The sequence below is a fragment of the Rhincodon typus genome, chromosome 16 (assembly GCF_021869965.1).
Source record: "Rhincodon typus isolate 14 chromosome 16, sRhiTyp1.1, whole genome shotgun sequence".
NCBI lineage: Eukaryota > Metazoa > Chordata > Chondrichthyes > Orectolobiformes > Rhincodontidae > Rhincodon > Rhincodon typus.
In genome coordinates this window covers 54146612-54167477 of record NC_063347.1, presented here as the reverse complement: position 1 = coordinate 54167477, position 20866 = coordinate 54146612, and the positions used below count along the sequence as shown (strand labels likewise).

Below are 20866 nucleotides of genomic sequence, written 5' to 3'. Positions count from 1 at the left end.
AGATAATGGACAGAGATAACGCATAGAGAAAGAAAGATAATGGAAAGAGAGTAAACGGACATAGAAAAGGCATTTTGAGAGAAAGAGAGAGACAAATGATACAGAGTTAATGGATAGAGTGTGATCGTGGATCAAAATAGGGTTTGTTAACAAATAGAGAGTACAAGATAACAAGCGGAGAGAGATGAATTAACAGATACAGAGAGAGGGATAACAGATAAACAGAGAAAGATTTAGACAGACTGCAAATAGAAAGGACAATATAATGGACAGAAAAAGAAAAATAACAGACACAGAGAATGAGATAACAGATAGAGCAAGATGACAGATCGCGAGAAAGAGATAATAGATAGAAGGAGTTATATAATGGATAACAGTTAGAGGGAGATATAAGGGATAAAAAGAGATAATGCAGAGAGAGAGGGGTAACAGATGATAGTGGGAAAGATAATTGCAAGAGGGAAAAAAGAGATATCATATATAGAGAGATTACAGATAGACAGGTAATGCATAGACAGAGAGAAATAGCTGACAGATAATCGATAGAGAAGGAGGTGAAAACAGATGGAAAGAGCAGGATAAAAGATTGAAAATGATAGCATTTAGAATGATAGAAAAACAATGCACAGAAAGAAGAGATAATAGATTGAGAGACAGACAGAACAGATAGAGTGAGGGAGAACAAATAGGGTGAGATAACAGTTACAGAGAAAAAGATGAGGGGGCGTGAAAGAAAAATAACTGACAGAGAGGGAGCGAGAAAACTGCAGGAAAGAATACTGATACAGAAAATGATAAAATGAATACAGAGATAAATGGAGAGAGAGACATAACAATAGAGAGAGATAACATATAGAGGGAAAGGGATAATGAATAGAAAGAGAGAGGTAACGTATAGATAAATAGAGAGGGATCATGATTAGGTAGAGAGATAACGTTAAGAGCAAGAGATAATGGTGAGAAACAAGCGAAACTGATCATGATTCTGTGAGAGCAGAAACCCATGAAGTGAAATCAGACTGGATGGAAGGGAATCCCTGATCAGAAAAAAAAGGAATGCATATTGGAGGTGCCAATATGGCCTACTTCCTGGGACTGTACTTGCTTCAAAGTTGCTAAATCTCCAGTTCTGATGTGAGATTATCAGCTTTTGTACAAAAGTAGTGTGACCTGCCATGTTTGTATTGCCTGCCTTTTTTCTTTATTTCCAACTTTCAGCAACCTCCCTGCAATATGCTGGTCCCATTTTGCTGTGGTAATACGCAGTGGCTAAGTTTTATTATAATTTAGACTCCTTGATAATATTTCAAACCTTGCATTGCTCCATACTTGCATGGGTAGTTTTCTGGTGTGAATTCATGTCTGTGAGGGAATTGCTCATCCCAACGTTGACAGGGGGTTCTGGCTGATGTTTGGTTTATGGTTCCTCTGTATCCTACTCCATTATGTTTGAAACATGTTTTGGTGATTTCCACGTCTTTCAGTCTGTGCTCCCCGTCTTTTGTACCAAAAATAAAGCACAAACAACATAAAACATTAAAGGTGAACATGAGCAGTTCAAACATCTACATCTGTGACTTTGATACAGTCACTCAGTCAGAGACGTCTAAGGCACAGAAAAACACCTTTTCGGCCATCAAGTCTGTGCCAGTCAAAAACAACCACCTAACTATTCTAATCCCACTTTCTAGCCCATAGCCTTGTATGTCTTGGCATCACAAATGCACATGTAAATACTTCTTGAATATTATGAGGGTTTCTGCCTCTACCACCCTTATAGACAGTTCCACCACCGTTAAAGATGTAAGATTCTATTTTTCTCATTATCCAATCCCGTATATCCCTCATATCCACGGTTTGCGGGATTTGTTGGTCCCATCCTTTATCTTTATTGGAACGTATTGTCCTGTACTCTCCATATTTCTTTCTTGAATGAATCCTACTTTTCTGACACAGGCTTAACTAAAAATATCTGCTTCCAGTCCACTCTAGCCAAATCATATCTGATCTTATTAAAATTTGTCTTCCCCCACATCAGAACTTTGATTTCAGGCCCATCCTTGTCCTTTTCCATAACAATCTTGAATCTAACAGGGTTATGATAACTATATGTAAAATAATCCCCCACTGATACTTCAATCACTTCCCGGCTTCATTACCTAAGGTTAAGTCCAGCAGCATCCCCTTTCTTGTAAGGCTTTCCATGTACTGGCTGAAACTTAAGTTGCTTAATTTTAATAATTCCTCTCCCTCCAAATCTTTCACAGAATAACTATCTCAGTTAATATTGGGGAAGTTGAAATCCCCTGGTATCACTACCCTATTACTTGTACACTTCCCTGAAATTTGCCTCTATATCTGCTCTTCTATCTCTCTCAAACTGATAGGGGTCTGATAGTACATTTCCAGCAATGTGATTGTTCCTTTTCAGTTTTTATGTTCTATCTGTATGGCTTAATTTGAGGAACCTTCTAAGGTGTCATCCCTCCTTATTGCTGTAATAAATTTCCTGATCAATATTGCTACACCTCCTCCTCTTTTACATTCTTCACTGACTCACTTCCCTGTATCCTGGAATATTGAGCTGTCAATCCTGCCCCTCTCAGTGACAGCAATGACATCATACCCCTATGTTTTAATTTGTGCCAGCGACTCATCTGCCTTGTAGGTCAGATTCATTGTATCTATCCAACCTTGTCAAACTCCCTCTGCATTCTCTGGCTCATAATCTCTCTGCCTTCCCAACTTGCTTGTTGTCTCTTCTAAGCATATCCCCCACTGTTAAACCTTTACCCCCTTGCCAAATTAGTTTAAGCCCTGGCCAACCTAGCAACCTCCCTGCAATATGCTGGTCCCATTCCGGTTCAGGTGAAGACCATTCCTCCAAGTACAGGTTCCACCATCCTCATAAAACAGTCCCAATGTCCCAGAAATCTAAAGCCATCAATCCTATACCATCTCTCCAGCCATGCATTCATCTGGCCTAACTTATTTATATACTCAGCAGCACATGGCACTGGGAGTATTCCAGAGGTTACTATCTTTTGGGCCCTATTTTTTAAGCTACTTCCTAGCTCACTAAATTCTATTTGCAAGACAACATCCCCTTTCCTACCTATGTCATTGGTACCAATATGTACCACCATCTCAGTTTGCCCTTCCCACTTCAGAATCCCCTGCAGTCATTCGGTGACATCACTGATATTGCCTTTAGGGAGGCAACATACCATCATGGAGTCTCTTTTACAGCTGCAGATATGCCTGTCTGTTCCCCTCACAATTGAATCTCTTACCACGATAGCCTTGCTGTTCTTTTTCCTCCCTTCTTGTGTAGTAAACCCATCCACAGTGCCAGGATGTTGGCTGCCACTGCTTTTGCAGTCATCTCCCCCAACAGTATGCAAAATGGTATATCTGTTAGAAAAGGGGGATGGCCACAGGGGCCTCCTGTAATATCTATCTTCTCTACCCAGCCTGGTGGCGTTCCCTGCCCTTCCTGCAGTTTGACCACCTCGCTGAATGAGCCATCCAGCATCGCAGATGCTCCACAGTGAATTTACCCAGCTCCAAAATGCCGATCAGCAGTAGCCTTAGCTGGGCATGTTTGGAGCTACAGTACGCAGGTAGAGCGGTGGGACTTGAACCAATCTTTCAAAGATCAGGATACAGATACAAGGATCTGAATGGCCTCAATATGTATCATATGTTCTTATCATACTTGATCCTTATTGAATTCTTAGAGGCTTTTACAGGGTAAGTGCTGAGAGGTTGCTTCCCCTTGTGGCAGAGTCTAAAAGCGTACGGTATAATCTCAGAATAAGGAGTTACACATTTAAGGCAAATACGAGGAGGAATTTCTTCTCTCAGAGGGTAGTGAATCTTATCGCTGATAGCTGCAGAGGTTGGGTCATTAAATGGATCAAATACATTTAATAGATGGACTATTTTTTAACCAGTAGAGGATTCAAGGGTTATGGGAATAAGGCAGGAAAGTGAAGTTGTGGATTATCAGATTACCCATGGTCTCATTAAATGGTGGAGTAGGTTTAATGGGCCAAATGGTCTCTTTCTGCTTCTAGGTCTTATGTTCTTATGGTCTTGCATACAAGCACTTTAAAAGCCCACCCAGTCCATGCTCTGCTGGAGCCTCCTTCCACCTTTCCTCATCTAAATCTATCATTATGACCATTCCCAGTCATGTGCCAGTCTAACTTATATTTTAGTGAGTGTTTAACCTGCCTCTTTTTAAAGTGAAAAAGAATTATTTGTCCATCCTTTCCTATTATGTTTACCCACGCAGCTCTGGTAAATCTCCGTACCCTCTCCACTTCCCCATATTGGTTCCATAATATGATGATCAGAACTGGATGCAGTACCCTAACGTAATCTAACTCAAGTTTAAGACAGGTTACACTTTTCAATTCAACACATTGTAGGGTCTCCAGTCCCTTATCCCCTGCCTCTTCTGACCAATTAATATTGGGGTGGTTGAGATCCCTCCCATAATCATTAAATTATCTTTTCAACACAATTTCCAAATCTGTCTGCACATTTCTTCTTTCATGTCCTTTCCACTATTAGAGTTTGTAAACTACAATTATCAATGTGATTGATCCTTTGTTTTCTTTTACCTCTATTTGTATTCTAATGGCATCTTGCTATAGCTGTTTCCCTTATTCTGGCTACTGCTGCGATATCCTGAACAAGTTCAGCTGCATCATCTCCCTGTTTACACTCACTATCTTTCTCACTTTATTTGTCGCTGCAATGTTTAATTCCTGGTGCTGACTTTTCTGGAGCCATAGTTTAATAATCCTCCCAATGTCTTGTTCTTCCCAATATATGTTTGCTTCCAATTTCTCTGTTTTATTATGGACAGACATTTTAACTCATTTTAATCAAATTTCCTCTCACTTTCTATTTAACCACCTTTATGGATGTCCTTTCCATACCTCGACTTAGTCCCTTGCCATCAGTGTCCTCCCTCCCTTTATTCCTTCCTATGCGCCCATCACTATTTTTATATAAATTTAAGCTGCTTACTTTTCTGCAGCTCCCTCCACCCATCTTAGTAATTTAAAGCCTTTGTCACCTCCCTATTTGCATTTTCTGCTCAGACATGGGATCCATCCTGATTCATTTAGGACCTGTGCCACAGCACAGCTCCTTCCTGACCACTGTCCCACCAAAAGCAACCCCACTGTTAACAAGAACTTGCATCAATTTGCTGCTGATTGTCTGATGTCCAGATTAGATCTGTCCTGCTTCCTGCTCCTGTTTGCTTCTCCCAAACTCTCCATTGTTACATTTATTTGCTATCTTCCAGGCTAGAACCTTCCAAAAGTCTGCTAAGATTTGCCATGCACCATGATTAGTCCAAACTATGACTGAGTCCATTCTATTTCTCGTGCTTTCCCCCACCTCCATCACAATTCTGATACAGTCTCCCTCGTCTTCACCCACCACACATCGCTAACATGATCTCATCACTAAACTCATTGTCCTCTCCCTCCCTTCCCCACATCAGTTCCCATTGTAACAACCTGGTCCCCTCCACCATCAACCTTACCTCTTCTGGTATGGCAAGATTTGGACACAGGAGCTAAAACATTCCTAACTCTAACCCTATCACCATTCACCACCTCCCACATCAGTCTCTGGAGCCCAAAATATGGTTTTGGCCTCCACATCAATGTACATGCACCTACACCCACAGTAAACCTTCTTCACAGTGCACCCTTGTCTACAATGGAGACCCTGCACACAGATAAGTGGAATGCTTTACCAAATTCTCTGATTTGACGATATATTGGAGCCTGAGTTCCCTGTCACTTTTCAATTTATTGTCCCAACCTGACCTTTAGCCCCCCTCTCTGTTCGAGTAAGGCACAAGCTAAAGGGATGGCCTCTCATCTTCCCATTCTGCATTAAGCCCTCTGGGCTTAATATTGAAGGTCACAGCTTCAGCTCTCAACCATAGCTCTCATTTTCTCTCCAGTGGTGTTGGCAGTATGGAATGGGTTTGGGGGTTAAGACAGCAGCCTGTTTCTTGAGGTTAGGATTCTTTCTAGAGCACTGTGCAGATCAGACGGTCTCCATCCAGAATTATTACAATTAGAAGACACTCCACATCAGAAATGCACAAGATACATGAAGTATATGCTTATGTCTGTTTTCTCTAGCTTGTTTTTGCTGGAACAGATCATTAGCCTCAGGCCAGAGGCTGAAACATGAGGGACAGCACTTTGCAACTTGCAAGGCCAGCCAGGAGCCTCTTCCACTCATACCACCTGTCACTGGTGTGCATGGAATAGAATTTGCAGGTTGACTTTTTTGTCGCGTTATGGAGACACCTACCATGACCATCAGCTCCTGGAGTGAGACTTGAACCTGGCACTTCTGACTTAGCGGGATGCATCCCACTGCACAACGAGGCTACCCTCCATTCATGTTATTGCCATCCAAATTGTTTAAAATGATGAAGGTTATCTCAAATGTGCCAGTGGACATTGGCATGGGCCAGTGTATCACTGAGCCACACAGGCAGAAGGTGCAGAATGCAACTCAAGTTAGCTCAATTGATCTCACCCTCCAGCAGTTGAAGAGTGGAGGGTCAGCCAGGAGTTTCCATCTAACAACTTCCACTGGGAAGTGCGCATATGAGGACCGGATTAGACTTGCCTGCAATTCCTTCTGTAACAGTGGTCCCGATATTCACTGTTTAATGATACATATCAGGAATAGTTGGATGAGGAAGGGAAGGAGTGCTCTTGTATCTGTGTCTGCACCCTAACAAGAGTCAACACTGCCAAGGGAATGAGCTGAAACACTTATCCAAGAGTAGCTAGATAAAAATGCACGCTCTATTTTCTAGCTTGATTTCCATTTTAGGTGCTTCACTTACCACATTTCCGTATGTTGCAGTATTCACGCTCAACAGCAGGGTCAGTGGTATAACACCAGGGACGGAGTGACCCATCAGGATTGCGGCAGTAATTATTGTCCAAGTTCTTCTCAGGGTACCTTGATCCACGAGAAAGGAGGAAAACCACAATAGATATTAGCAACTGAACTGAGGCTAACCAAGTACAATCTGGCCTACAAAATGACACTTTACCTTAATCCTGATGCTAAGAAAAGGCTGTCCAATTGCCTAGCATGCATCGGATTTGAAGCTACTCCAGACAAATGAGGTTAAAATCTACATTGCGGGGCTTTTGTAAGGTCTGAACCTTGACATTTTGGAAGGTAAGCATCCTACTGGGACCCAAAGTACTTGCTGGTGTGTGTCTAACTCCTGGGAAGTTTACCCAGATGGCAGGGCTTAGTGGCATTCACATCATAGAACTGTAAAATCCCTACAGTGTGGAAGGAGGCATTTGCCCCACTGAGTCCACACTGACCCTCTGAAAAGCATTCCTTGTGGCTAACCCACCTAGTCTGCACATTCCTGGACATGACAGGCAATTTAGCATGGCAAGTCTGCCTAACCTGCACATCTCTGGATTGTGGGTGGAAACCAGAGCATTCAGAAGAAATCCAAGTAGAGATGAGGAGAATGTGAAAACTCTACCCTGACAGTCACCCAAGGCTGGAATCGAATCCAGGAGCCCAGCACTGTGAGGCATTACTTAGAGGTATCCCGCAAATGCCCAATTATGAAATTCCAACACCACGAGAGGCAGTCAGGCAGCTAGAGAGGCACAAATGTCACATCTCACTGGGGCACCGCACTGGAAATCAAGTCCAACTATTCCTGCTGTCATCACAAAACTTAACAACTCCACAATTCATCTGATGTCCAGATCCAGATAGACGGAAAACATGGACTACGTACTAATCAAAAGTTATTTTATTAGAAGTAATTAGAGTATAGCTACAGGTGAGCAATGATGAACTATTAGCATATAATTCTACTAATTAACAAGAAACATAGAATTTAGGAGCTGGAGTAGGCCATTCAGCCCTTCAAGTCTGTCCCATCATTCAATATAATCATGACTCAATATCTGTTCCTGTTTTCATGCCCTTTGATCCCTTTAGCCCTAAGAACTATGTCTAACTCCTTCTTGAACACATTCAAAGTGCTGGTCTCAGGCTCACACTGTCTCACCACTCTCTGGTTGAAGATATTTCTCCTCATCTCAGTCCTAAACCGTGTATCCTTAGACTGTGACCCTGGTACTGCACTCCCCATCATCGGGAAGATCCTTCCTGCATTTATCCTGTCTGGTCCTGTCAGAATATTATAGGTTTCTGTGAGATTCCCCCTCATTCTTCTAAACTCGAGGGGGTATAGTACTAACAGAACCAGTCTGTCTTCATAAATCAGTGCTATCTTCTCAGGAATCATACTGGTAAATCTTTGTTGCACTCCCCCCAGTAGCCAAAACATTCTTCCTCAGATAGGGAGACCAAAAGGTGTGAATGAGATAGCTGAGAAATTGTAGCAGCATTGGTGGTGATCTTGCAGGAATTGCAGGAGTCAGGGAGGGTCCCAGTGGATGGGAAAATGGCTAATGTAACACCCCTGTTTAAAGACAAGAAATATAGGCCAGTTAGCCTGACCTCAACCATTGATAAGATTTTAGAATCCATTAGTAAGGATGAAATTGAAGAATGCTTGGAAACACACAGTAAAATAGGGCAGAGTCAGCACAGCTTTGACAAAGGGAGGCCATGCCTGGCAAAGCTGTTACAATTCTTTGAGGAGGTAATGAGCAAGTTAAACAAAGGAAAGTCAGTAGTCATGATGTACTTGGATTTCCAGATTCTGACTAGCACATGGCACTGGTAACAATCCTGAGATCACTACCTTAGATCCTATTTTTAACTTGTTTTTTAACTGCCTATATTCTGCCTTTAGGTACTCATCCCATTTTTAAAATCTGCATCATTGGAACTGATGTGTACCCACAACTTATAACAGAGACATCGTAGATCATAAAATCCCTACAGTGTGGAAACAGGCCCTTCAGCCCAACAAGTCCACACCAACCCTCAGAGCATCCCACCCAGACCCATCCTCCTAATCTATACATCCCCAAACACTAAGGGCAATTTAGCCAGCCAATCTACCTAATCTGCACATCTTTGGACTGCGGGAGGAAACCGGAGCACCTGGAGAAAACCCACACAGACACGGGGAGAATGTGCAAACAGTCGCTTGAGGGTGGAATCGAACCTGGGTTCCTGGTGCTGTGAGGCAGCAGTGCTTAACCACTGAGCCACCGTGCCGCCCATCTAGGGGTTCATGTACATAACTCTTTGAAGTTTGCATCACATGTATACAGGGTGGTTAAGAAGGCATTTAGCACACTTGCCTTCATTGCTCAGACCTTTGAGTATAGGAGTTGGGACATCATGTTGAGTTTGTACAGAATGTTGGTAAGGCCTCTTCTGGAGTACCGTGTGCAGTTCTGGTTGTCCTGTTACAGGAAGGATATTATTAAGCTAGGGCGGGTTCAGAAAAGATTTATCAGGACATAGCTGGGAATGGAGGGTTTGAATTATAAGGAGAGGCTAGATAGGTCGGAACTTTTTTCACTGGAGTGTAGGAGGTTGAGAGGTGACCTTATAGAGGTTTAAAAAATCTTCAGAGTATAAATAAATTGAATGGTAGGTGTCTTTTCCCTAAAGGTGGGGATTTCAAGACTAGGGGGCATACGTTTAAGGTGAGAGGAGAAAGATTTTTAAAAATACATGAGGGGCAAATGCTTTTACAGAGAGAGTCGTTCGTTTGTAGAATGAACTTCCAGAAGAAGTGGTGGATGCAGGCACAGTTACAACATTTAAAAGACCTTTGGATAAGTACTTGAATAAGAAATGTTTGCACAGATATGGGCAAAGTGCCGGTGGTTGGGACCAGTTTAGATTGGGATTATGGTCAGCATGGACTGGTTGGACCAAAGGGTGTGTTTCTGTGCTGTATGACTCAATGACTCTATAACCACTCTGGGATGTAGATTATTGGGCCTTCCTCCAGAATAGTCTATAGCTGCTCTTTGACCTTAGCACTCAGGAGGCAACGTATTTTCCTGGAATTTCATTTTAGCCATAGAATGTCTATCCATTCCCCTTACAATTGTTGCCCCAATTACTGGAGTATTCAGGTGCCTCAGTGATAATTTTATACTGTCTGGTTTGAACATTGCAATAACAGCCACATACTTCTCTGGTTGGTAGTTATGTGCATGTGGATAACTGAGATCCCAGCGTTGACACTCTCTCCCACTCTCTGTGTGGTCCATGAAGCCAGAGTAATCCTCACCATTGCACATCAAACATTCCGCTGAGGGACAAAAAGATAGAAAGGCACGTGTCAGATATTTGTTCAGGAGCATTCCTGTATCTGTTGAAAAGTGATGATGATTCTCTGTTCCTCCATCTATTGCTTATCATTGAAGATTATACTTTGCTGTTTGCTCCTTCATGTCCACTTTCACAGGTCAACCAGAGCAGTTGTCTTAGTTCAGGGCACTGCTCTTCCCAAATTATCAATTGGCCACTCTTCATCAGTTGCCATGACACACTATCTTCAAACACCAAGGCTCGGCCTCCTTGGCCACTCAAAGTAGTGTCTCTTGTGTTAAGTGTGTTGTCAGGAGAAACATGCATTATCTTCTGGCTCTTTACAAGATGCAATGGAAATAAAAGACACACTTTAGAAAGTTTGTTTCAAAAATTCTCTTACTTACAGGAGATCAGATGTTTTATTCAGCAAATGACATGATTATTGGATGCTGGGTGTACGACACCTGTGTTTCAAAACTGGTGTGGACACAGAGTTAGGTGGGAAATAATATGTGAAGAACTTTGATATTGTCATGGTTGACCACTCAATGACTGCATTGCATAACAAACTGCAGTAAATATGGCTGGTGTACACGAAAAAGTAGTAACTGATTACCAAATGTTATTGCTTATTTAAGGTTCTTGCGAAGATTTGTAGCTCGGGTTGTGGATGAGGTTGTTGGCTTATTCACCGAGGTGGCTGGTTATCGTACAAACGTTTCATCACCATGCTAGGTAACATCATCAGTGTGGCCTCCAATGAAGTGACGTAGTTCTACTCCACTTGGTATTTATATGATCCAGTCTGTTAAGTTGGGTTGTGTCATTTCTAGTTCTGTTCTGCATTTGTTTGCATTGTGTCATTTCCATTTTTGTTCTGGGTTTGTATTCGGGGTCTAATTCCACATGTTTGTTGATTACATTATGGGTTAAAAACCAGGACTCTAGGAATTCCGTGCGTGTCTGTGGTTGGCTTGAGCTAGGATGGTCATGTTGTCCCAGTTAAATTGATGGCCTTCATTGTCCGAGTGCACTGAGTTTTGTTGTCAGTTCTGATAAGTTCTTGATATGGGGTAGCGTGGCAGCAATCACGCCAAATTCCACAAACAAAGCTGTGTTAGGACACTATTCAAATGGGCCATGGCTCACTGCAACACGCAAGAACTATGCAAGAAGGAGGAAGAGCATCTATACAAGGTCTTTGCTAACAATGGATATCCCAACAAATTCATCCGCAGGTGCCTACCAGATAGACAACACCAAAAGGACACAGTACACCCCAATACACTGGCCACACTACCCTATATCAAGAACAGGCAACAAGACTCCTACAACCACTAGGAATCATGGTAGCACACAAACCCACAGCAACACTATGACAAATACACACAAGGTCCAAAGACCCCATACCCTTGTCATGCAGGACTGACGTAGTTTATAAAATACCATGCAATGACTGCAGCAAACATTACATTGGCCAGACAGGAAGAAAACTAGCCATCAGGATACACGAACACCAGCTGGCAGCAAAATGACATGACAAACTTTCCCTCATTTCAGTGCACTTGGACAATGAAGGCCATCAATTTAACTGGGACAATGTGACCACCCTAGCTCAAGCCAACCACAGACATGCACAGGAATTCCTAGAGGCCTGGTTTTCAACTTGTAATGCAATCAACAAACATGTGCAATTAGACCCCGTATACAAACCTATGCGGAACAGAACTGGAAATGACACAACCCAACTTAACATGCCGGATCATATAAATACCAAACAGAATAGAACAACATCGCTTCATCAGAGGCCACATTGATGATGTTACCTAGCATGGTGACAAAATGTCTGTACAATAACCAGCCAGCTCAGCGAGTAAGGCAACAACCTCATGTTATTGCTTATATTATATGTTATGTTATTTTCTTCAGCCATTCTAGATATTTTTAGCCAACCTGTTCAGAGATGTTATGACACATATCCAGAGCAGAAGGGATTTAAACCCAGTCCTTATAATGTTGACAACTTCCTGATGATTCTGATAGAGAACCTTCAGCCCCCTGTGTCTGTGTTACCTCTCTCAAAGGGCATTCTAGTTAAGCTCAACAATCTAGTTAAGTCCAACAAATGTATTGAAATAATGGCCACTTAATCTATTTTAGTGATGACAGTTGAGGGACTAATAGTTTTCAGAATATCAGAACTCCCTCTTCTCTGCCTTACATCATGGAACAATTCGGGACCAGTCGGTCAAGTAGATAGGATTGTGGCTTCACATCCCATCTCTTCTGAACCATTGTACCTTGAAATGTATAGCACTCCCTCACTGGAGTGTCAGACTGGATTGTGTGCCCAGTCCTTAAATGGTGTCTAAACCCATAACAAGTCACATTCAGAAGTGTAAGTACTATCAAATGAGCCATGGCTTACCCAGGGGAATTATCCGCTTTACTGAATGTTGAGGGAGGGTAATCTATTGTCTGACATCTCTTTAAAGAAATCTAACTGGCAGGTAATGTTAAAGGAAGATTTGCATTTATTTAACAACCAATTTCACAGCCAATGAAGTACGCTCAGAAAACTTCCACAAAGAACAATGTGATAATCTGCCTTTCCAGTGGCATTGACTGTGGGATTAATATTAGCCAGAATAACAGGCCAGCACCCATGCTTTAAGAAGGTATTATGTGATTTTTATTTTTACATCACCCAAACAGGGCAATCATCTGGAAGACAGCGCTTCTGACTTTGTGGTACTCCCTCTGTAATGGACTGGAGTGCCAGCCTCAAATTTTGTTCTCACATCCTGCAGTAGGGCTTGAACCCAGAACCCTGGCAATCTGAAGGAGGAATACTATTAACTGAGACAGGCCTGACACATTGCAAAAAACATGGCATGGCTGCAGCACGTTTTAATCCCTCTGGGTCAGGTGGGCATGTGGAACGGTTGCCCTCTATCCTGACCCTGCCATTCACTCTTCCTGAACTTACATGTCTGACGGCTAGGCCAAGCAACAGATTGCTCTCTTTGATACCACACTAAACTGGCTTAGACATGAACACTGTGCTAGGCCTGTGGAGACTCTCTGCCAAGTGCCTTGAATTTTTGCACAGAGAGCATAGAACAGTACAGCACAGGAATGGGCCCTTTGGCCCATGATGTGCCTAACATGACACCAAACGAACTAATCCCTTCTGCCTGGCTTGGTCCATATCCCTCCATTCCTTGCATATTCATGTGCTTATCTAAAAGTCCCTTAAATGGCCCTATTGTATCTGCCTCTACCACCACCCCTGGCACTGCATTCCAGATTCCTACCATGCTCTATGTTAAAAAGTTGCCCCTTTTGTCTCCTTTGAACTTCCCCCCACCACACCTTAAATGCATGCCCCTCGTATTAGACATTTCACTCTGGGAAAAAGCTTCTGACCATCAACCCTATCTATTCATCCCATAATTTTCTAAACTTCTATTTTCTTCTTTACTTTCATCACATCTCTTGACGGCACAGTCCTCCAGCCGAGTGTGCCAGTCCATAGTGTAACACCAGGGGCCATTCTCATCGTTGTCAGGGTTGCGGCAGTAATTCAAATCCAGCCCTTTCTCTGGGAATTGACTAGGCGAGTTTCTGTCAAAAGCAAAAGCCCAGACAATACATCAGAACTTTGCTACAATCTGACAGCTTGAAATATGACAGCTGAGGTTATGAAATGCTATCCTAGTATGCAGCACCTTTACTGCCCCTTTTCCAAATCCCATCATTTTGTATCTTTGCACTCTGCAGTTGGAGAAATGGGAGGATTGACAGGGTGATGAACAGGGAAGAATTGTAGTTTTCATAGCTTCACACTCTACCTTTGGACAAGTGGTAAGACTCACAGGATAAGGGCTGAGACATAAACAGCCCTTTCACGACATTGATGCTTGTCAGTAGTTAGTACAATTCAGCAGCTGGTGAGGTGAGAGGTGTGGGTAGGCTGGAGTGCAGTAGTGGTGGGTGTTGTTGGGGGATTTTGGTTCATGGGATGCCCAGAGGCATAAGACAGAGGAATGTCTATCACTTCCACCAGTTCCAAATATCCCACTATATGTAGGTGCCATTACAGAATTCAGGGCCAGAGCTCCACACACCTGTTATGAGGATGTTTTATTTTAAATCTTTATTTAGAATGTCATCAATTGGATGTATACCTATATTTTGCCCTTTATTTTTAGAAACAACACTTTACAAAGCAGAAAAATACTGGCTACAGCATTTGCAAGGAACACATGCTGCTCTACTGGAGTCACTGTGTCTGAAATAGATGAAAGATGTCACTCTGATTTATATCCTCACCAGCCCATATGAACATAGCACAGGCTGGGCACTGCTGGGTCGGGGACAGGATCATGACCTTAAAAAATGGCTTGACCCCTGATTCCTACTTCAGAGGTGAAAATCAGGACCAACAAATCAGTTTACAATAAGTGCAAAATGCATCCTGTAATGTGATGGAAGACAATACAATAGCAAATTATCACCAAGCTGCAATTTGAAGGAGTGCAGCAAGATCAACCAGCCTGGGCCTTGCTGAGAGCATTTGCTAAGTCTGGATGGGAGGAAAAAGCAATCTGAAAAAGAATGAGCATTCCTTCAATTGCTTCAAACCTGCTCTACATTCAAGTGAGTAATGTTTAAAAAAAATGGAGGCAGCCTTCAGCAATCTTGTTAAGGACCCCTGATAAGGTCTCATGTAGATAATGTTTAACTCAACCTCTGGATGTTCAGCAAAATGAATTAGTCCAAAAACAGGCACTTAAAGGAGCCTAATATCTGTTTTCCAGGGTTGACATGAAATGCGTTCACGATGTCCTCTGCATACATTCATTGGGTGAAAATGAAGAAGCAAAATGGCTGCCCTGAGATCCCTTCAGGCCAGAGATTCTGCACAATACCAGGACAAGTTTCAAGGTGAAGCAAGCAAATCTTTGCTATATCCCATTCCTACCCATCAGTACAAACTAAAGGCTGTGGAATTTGTGGAAGGCAGCCAACAGGAGGCCATAATGGCAAAGGTTGGCATCAGTCCCTGTCCAGTACTCAGACACAGGCCCAAGCTAAAACTGAAAAAACTGCAGAGGCAGTAAATCAGAAACAAAAACAGAAATTGCTGGAAAAGCTCAGCAGGTCTAGCAGCATCTATGGAGAGAAATCAGAGCTAACGTTTCCCTTCATCAGAACAAGTAGGTGTCTGCTATGTACCTGTAATGCAGATATTCTGGGACAAGAAACATACATTTACTACATCCTGGGAATACACTTGAGCATGATTTGGTACCCATACAGAAAGATTCAACCTCTTTATCCCTTTATTGTGTGCCTCAGTGTGAGGAAAACCTCTTAAACCCTGGTACCTTGCTGAAAAAAGGGTTTTTTTCTGCACAAAGCCCTGAAGTGAGTCAATTATCCATCATCTTCACTTGGACTGGTTTTTCATGATGAGTGCTTTCCAAACTCTGAACTAATCCCACCGGTGCACATCTGATAATTATTATATAAGTTAATGACGGGGAATAGAAGTTAATGACAAGGAACAGGAGTTAAAGGCAAAGACGTGTATACCTGTGTTCATGAGGCACATTAGAGCTCCAGTGCTGGCACATCTTCCCACTTTTGGTTATGGACTTATATCCTCTGTATGTAACTCCCCTGTTCACAATGCATTCTCGCATATAGTCTACAGAATGTGGAACAAACGTTAGAATGTAGAAAGAGACAAAGGCTACATGCTAGTTAACCACAAACAATAATGCTGAAAGAAAACAGAAAGTGCTGGAGAAATCTAGCAGGTATGCCAGCATCTGTCAAGAGAGAAACAAAGTTAGTATGTCAAACCAAACAGGACTGTTCTTCAGAACTCAATAATACTGCTCTTTCAGATAGCTACCAGTCATTATTAGATTAGGGACAGCCACTATAATGGAATATCAGTCTCGTTTTCATTATATTAAAGGGAAAGGCATAAGGAAGATGTTTTCCCCTATTGTGTATGTGACCGCTCTATATTTATGTCTGGCATTAGTCACAGTTGGAAACAGAAATGGTAATGTTACACGATTAGTCATTCAGATGACTGTACTACCACTTCAGAAATCTGAGTTTGAACCCCAAAATGGTAATGGTTGGAAACTGGATTTTTGCAAAACTCCAACTGGTTCACTAATGCTTATTGGGGGAGGAAATCTGCCATCCTTACCCAATCTTGTCAGAACAAAAGACCCAAACTGCAAGACTCTTAACTGCCTTCTGAGTTGGACAAGGAAGACACTCACCTGCTGAAGTCGGTGTCACAACTCCACCAAGCCTCAAGGACAATTAAGGATGGGCAACAAATGTTGGCCTTGCCAATAATATTCACATGCCAAGAAAGAAGAACAGTTGGGGGGGAAACAGTGCTTGACAATTGGTGACCTTGTACATGTGGAGAGTTTGAACTACAGGCCTGTTTGGGAGATGGTAGTGCAACCTTTCCAGTCGGAAACCTGGTAGTTTACTCCACGAACAAAAGGAGTAATGTGAACCATCTCTCAGACTGGTGGGTGGAATCATACACAGTTTAATAAGGCTCATACTCGAGTCTGGACATGTCAGATTACATTGTGCCTACAGCACAGAAGTAAGTCACTCAGCCCAATTATCAGTATTTGTGCTCTGCACAACACTCTTCATGTGACATCAGCACATCTTGTATTCTTTTTGTCCCACATGCTTATCTAGATTCCCCATCAAGTATATCTATACTTTTCACCTCAACTATTCTCTGGGCTTGCAATTCCATATTCTCATTACTCACCGCATAAAAATGTATCTTAAGAGCATTTGACCATATATCAGTGACTATTTCACATACATGCATCGTTGGTTTTTGTATTCCCTACAAGGGAAGTATTTCCATATCTACCCATTCAAATGCTTTCAACATTTTGAAGCTCTCTGTTATATCACCCAATACCCTTTTCTTTTCGAGAGAGTAAAATGCAATTATGTTCTGTCCAGATAAACCTTAACATTTCTGTTATCTTCTTAAATCCTTTTTTTCATTTTCTCCAATCCAGCTAGATCCAGAACTGTACATTAATTATGGTGCGGCCAGCGTTCAGTACAAGGTTAACATGGCTTTCCTGATTTCCAGATCTATCCCTCCAGATAGGAATATCAATGCTGTTTTGGTTTTCTTATTACCTTCCTAACTTTCATCATGACTTAAGTGAGATAACAAGGTGTAGAGCTGGATGAACACAGCAGGCCAAGCAGCATCAGAGGAGCAGGAAGGCTGACGTTTCGGGCCTGGACCCTTCTTCAGAAATGGGGGAGGGGAAGGGGGATCTGAAATAAATGGGGAGAGAGGGGGAGGCAGATAGAAGGTGGATAGAGGAGAAGATAGGTGGAGAGGAGACAGATCGGTCAAAGAGGCGGGGATGGAGCCAGTAAAGGTGAGTGTAGATGGGGAGGTAGGGAGGAGATAGGTCAGTCCAGGGAGGACGGACAAGTCAAGGGGGCGGGATGAGGTTAGTAGGTAGGAGATGGGGGTGGGGCTTGAGATGGGAGGAGGGGATAGGAGGGAGGAAGGACAGGTTAGGGAGGCGGGGACGAGCTGGGCTGGTTTTGGGATGCGGTAGGGGGAGGGGAGATTTTGAAGCTTGTGAAGTCCACATTGATACCATTGGGCTGCAGGGTTCCCAAGCGGAATATGAGTTGCTGTTCCTGCAACCTTCGGGTGGCATCGTTGTGGCACTGCAGGAGGCCCAGGATGGACATGTCATCTGAGGAATGCGAGGGGGAGTTGAAATGGTTCGCGACTGGGAGGTGCAGTTGTTTAGTGCGAACCGAGCATAGGTGTTCTGCAAAGCGGTCCCCAAGCCTCCGCTTGGTTTCCCTCATGTAGAGGAGGCCACAACGGGAACAGCGGATGCAGTATACCACATTAGCAGAAGTGCAGGTGAACATCTGCTTGATGTGGAAAGTCTTCTTGGGGCCTGGGATGGGGGCGAGGGGGGGAAGTGTAGCGGCAGGTGTAGCACTTCCTGCGGTTGCAGGGAAAAGTGCCGGGTGAGGTGGGGCTGGAGGGGAGTGTGGAGCGGACAAGGGAGTCACGGAGAGAGTGGTCCCTCTGGAAAGTAGATAAGGGTGGGGAGGGAAAAATGTCTTTGGTGGTGGGGTCGGATTGCAGATGGCGGAAGTGTCGAAGGATGATGCCTTGGATCCGGAGGTTGATGGGGTGGTACATGAGGACGAGGGGGATTCTGTTTTGGTTGTTATTGCAGGGAGGGGGTGTGAGGGATGAGTTGCGGGAAATGCGGGAGACATGGTAGAGGGCGTTCTCGACCACTGAGGGGGGGAGGTTGCGGTCCTTGAAAAACGAGGACATCTGAGATGTACGGGAGTGGAATGCCTCCAGCATCTGCTGTTCCTACTATCTCATGACTTAAGTGATTTGTCTATCTGTAGCTTTGAATTCATTTGCCCCTCTATCACACTGCTATCTTATTATCCAAGTAGTATGTGACCTTATTGTTCCCACAGCCTGACATTTAATAATATTAAAATTCATTTGTCAATTAAAAGCCATTCATGTTTAATGGTACGCATTGTTACTTTAAATGACTTGTGTACACAACTTAGAAAGCTTATTTCACCCAGAATACGTGACTTCCTTACTCTCCCTTCCAAAATGTATAAGCCCAAGCTTAGTTCGTTTAAAATTACACACCCATCCCGCAAGCTCCTCTGTGCTTACAAGATCCAGCCAATTTGGTGATCTCAACAAATTTTAAAATTGTATATCTGATTCAACAGTCCAAATTCTTTGTTTAGAAGGTAAAGAACAGATTCTTGTGGAACATCATTTCCCACCATTTGTCAATCTACCTTTAGCACAGGCAGTTTTCTGTTTTGGTGCTCTTGTATTATCCATTCTGCTGCTTGTATATAAGACCATAAGAGCTATAAACAAAAGTAGGTCATTCAGCCCATCAAGTCTGCTCTGCCATTCTATATAACTATAGCTGCTCTGATAATCCTCAACTCCATCTTCCTGCCTTTGCCCAATAACCCTGGATTCCCCTACTGATTAAAAATCTGCCCATCTCAGCCTTGAATATGCTTAATGACCCAGTCTCACAGCAATCTGTGGCAAAGAATTCCAAAGAATCGCTCCTCTCACAGAAGAAATTCCTCATCTCTGTTTTCAATGTGCAACCCTTATTTTGAGATTATGTCCTCTGGTCCTAGACTCTCCCACAAGCAGTAACAACCTCTCAGCATCTAAACTGACATGTCCCATAAAAATTTTGTATATTTCAATAAAGTCGCCTCTCATTCTAATATATTCCAACAAGTACAGGACCAAACTACTTAACCTGTCCTCATATGACAAATCCTCCATACCTGACATCAGGCTAGTGAACCTTCTCTGGATTGCCTCCAATGTCAGTAGCTTTCCTTAGACAATGGGGTGAAATCTGTTCACAGTCTTCCAGCTACGGTCTATCTAGCGCCCTGTACAGTTTTAGCAAAACCTCCCAGCTTCTATACTTCATTCTCTTATAAATAAAGGCCAACATTCCACTTAACTACCCTATGACTCACTGAACTTGGGTGCTAGCTTTTTGTGCTTCCTGGATGAGCCTCCCAAATCCCTCTGTCCCTTAGTTTTCAGCAGTCTTTGACCATTTAAGCAATATGTAGCCCCTCCATTCTTTCTGCCTAAGTGAATAACCTCACATTTCCCCACATTTATTCCATGTGCCAAGTTTTTGACCATTTGTTTAACCTGTCCATAACCTTCTGCAGACTCTTTATGTCATCCTCACCACTTGTTATTTTTATATTATCTGCAAATTTGGCTACAGTACATTCACTTTCCTCATTCAAGTTATTAATATACATTGTAAATAATTGTGGCTCAGCACTGATCCCTGTAGCATTCCATTAGTTACAGATTGCCATCCTGAGAATATTCTCTCACCCCCCACCCTTATCCCAACTCTGTCTTCTATTAGTTAGGCAATCCTCCATCTATGCTAATACATAACCACCAACACCATGGGCTCTTATCTTCTGAAGTAGCCTTATTTGTGGTACTTTATCAAACACCTTCTGAAAATCCAAATATATCATATCCACTGTTTTTCCTTTAACTAACCTGCTTGTTATGTCCTCAAAGAATTCTAGTAAATTTGTCAGGCATGACTTCCCCTTCATGAAACCATGCTGACTCTGATTCATCATATTATATATTTTCAAAATATTCTGCTATTTTATCCTTTATAATAGACTCTTAACATTTTTCCAATAAACATATGTTAAGCTGACTGGCCTACAGAGGCATAGAGATCTACAGCACAGGAAAAGGCCCTTCAGCCCATAAAATCTATGCTGGTCAAAAACAAGCACCTAATTCTCTAGAGATAGTAGGAACTGCAGATGCTGGAGAATCCGAGACAACAAGGTGCAGGGCTGGATGAACACAGCAGGCCAAGCAGCATCATAGGAGCAGAGAGGCTGACGTTTCGGGCCTAGACCCTTCATCAGA

The 20866-nt window shown here is 42.7% G+C and overlaps 1 protein-coding gene across 1 annotated transcript in view; it reads right to left on the bottom strand.

Moving 5' to 3' along the window:
- The window catches only part of mst1 (macrophage stimulating 1), a 67367-nt gene that overhangs the window by 33471 nt on the left and 13030 nt on the right, over positions 1-20866 (bottom strand). Inside the window, exons 4-8 of the mRNA XM_048606176.1 lie at positions 15895-16009; positions 13778-13920; positions 10171-10291; positions 6905-7023; positions 1330-1498 (exon numbers count right to left, since the gene is read on the bottom strand). Coding sequence (XP_048462133.1) covers positions 1330-1498; positions 6905-7023; positions 10171-10291; positions 13778-13920; positions 15895-16009 — 667 coding nt within the window. The remainder of the gene's footprint in view (positions 1-1329; positions 1499-6904; positions 7024-10170; positions 10292-13777; positions 13921-15894; positions 16010-20866) is intronic.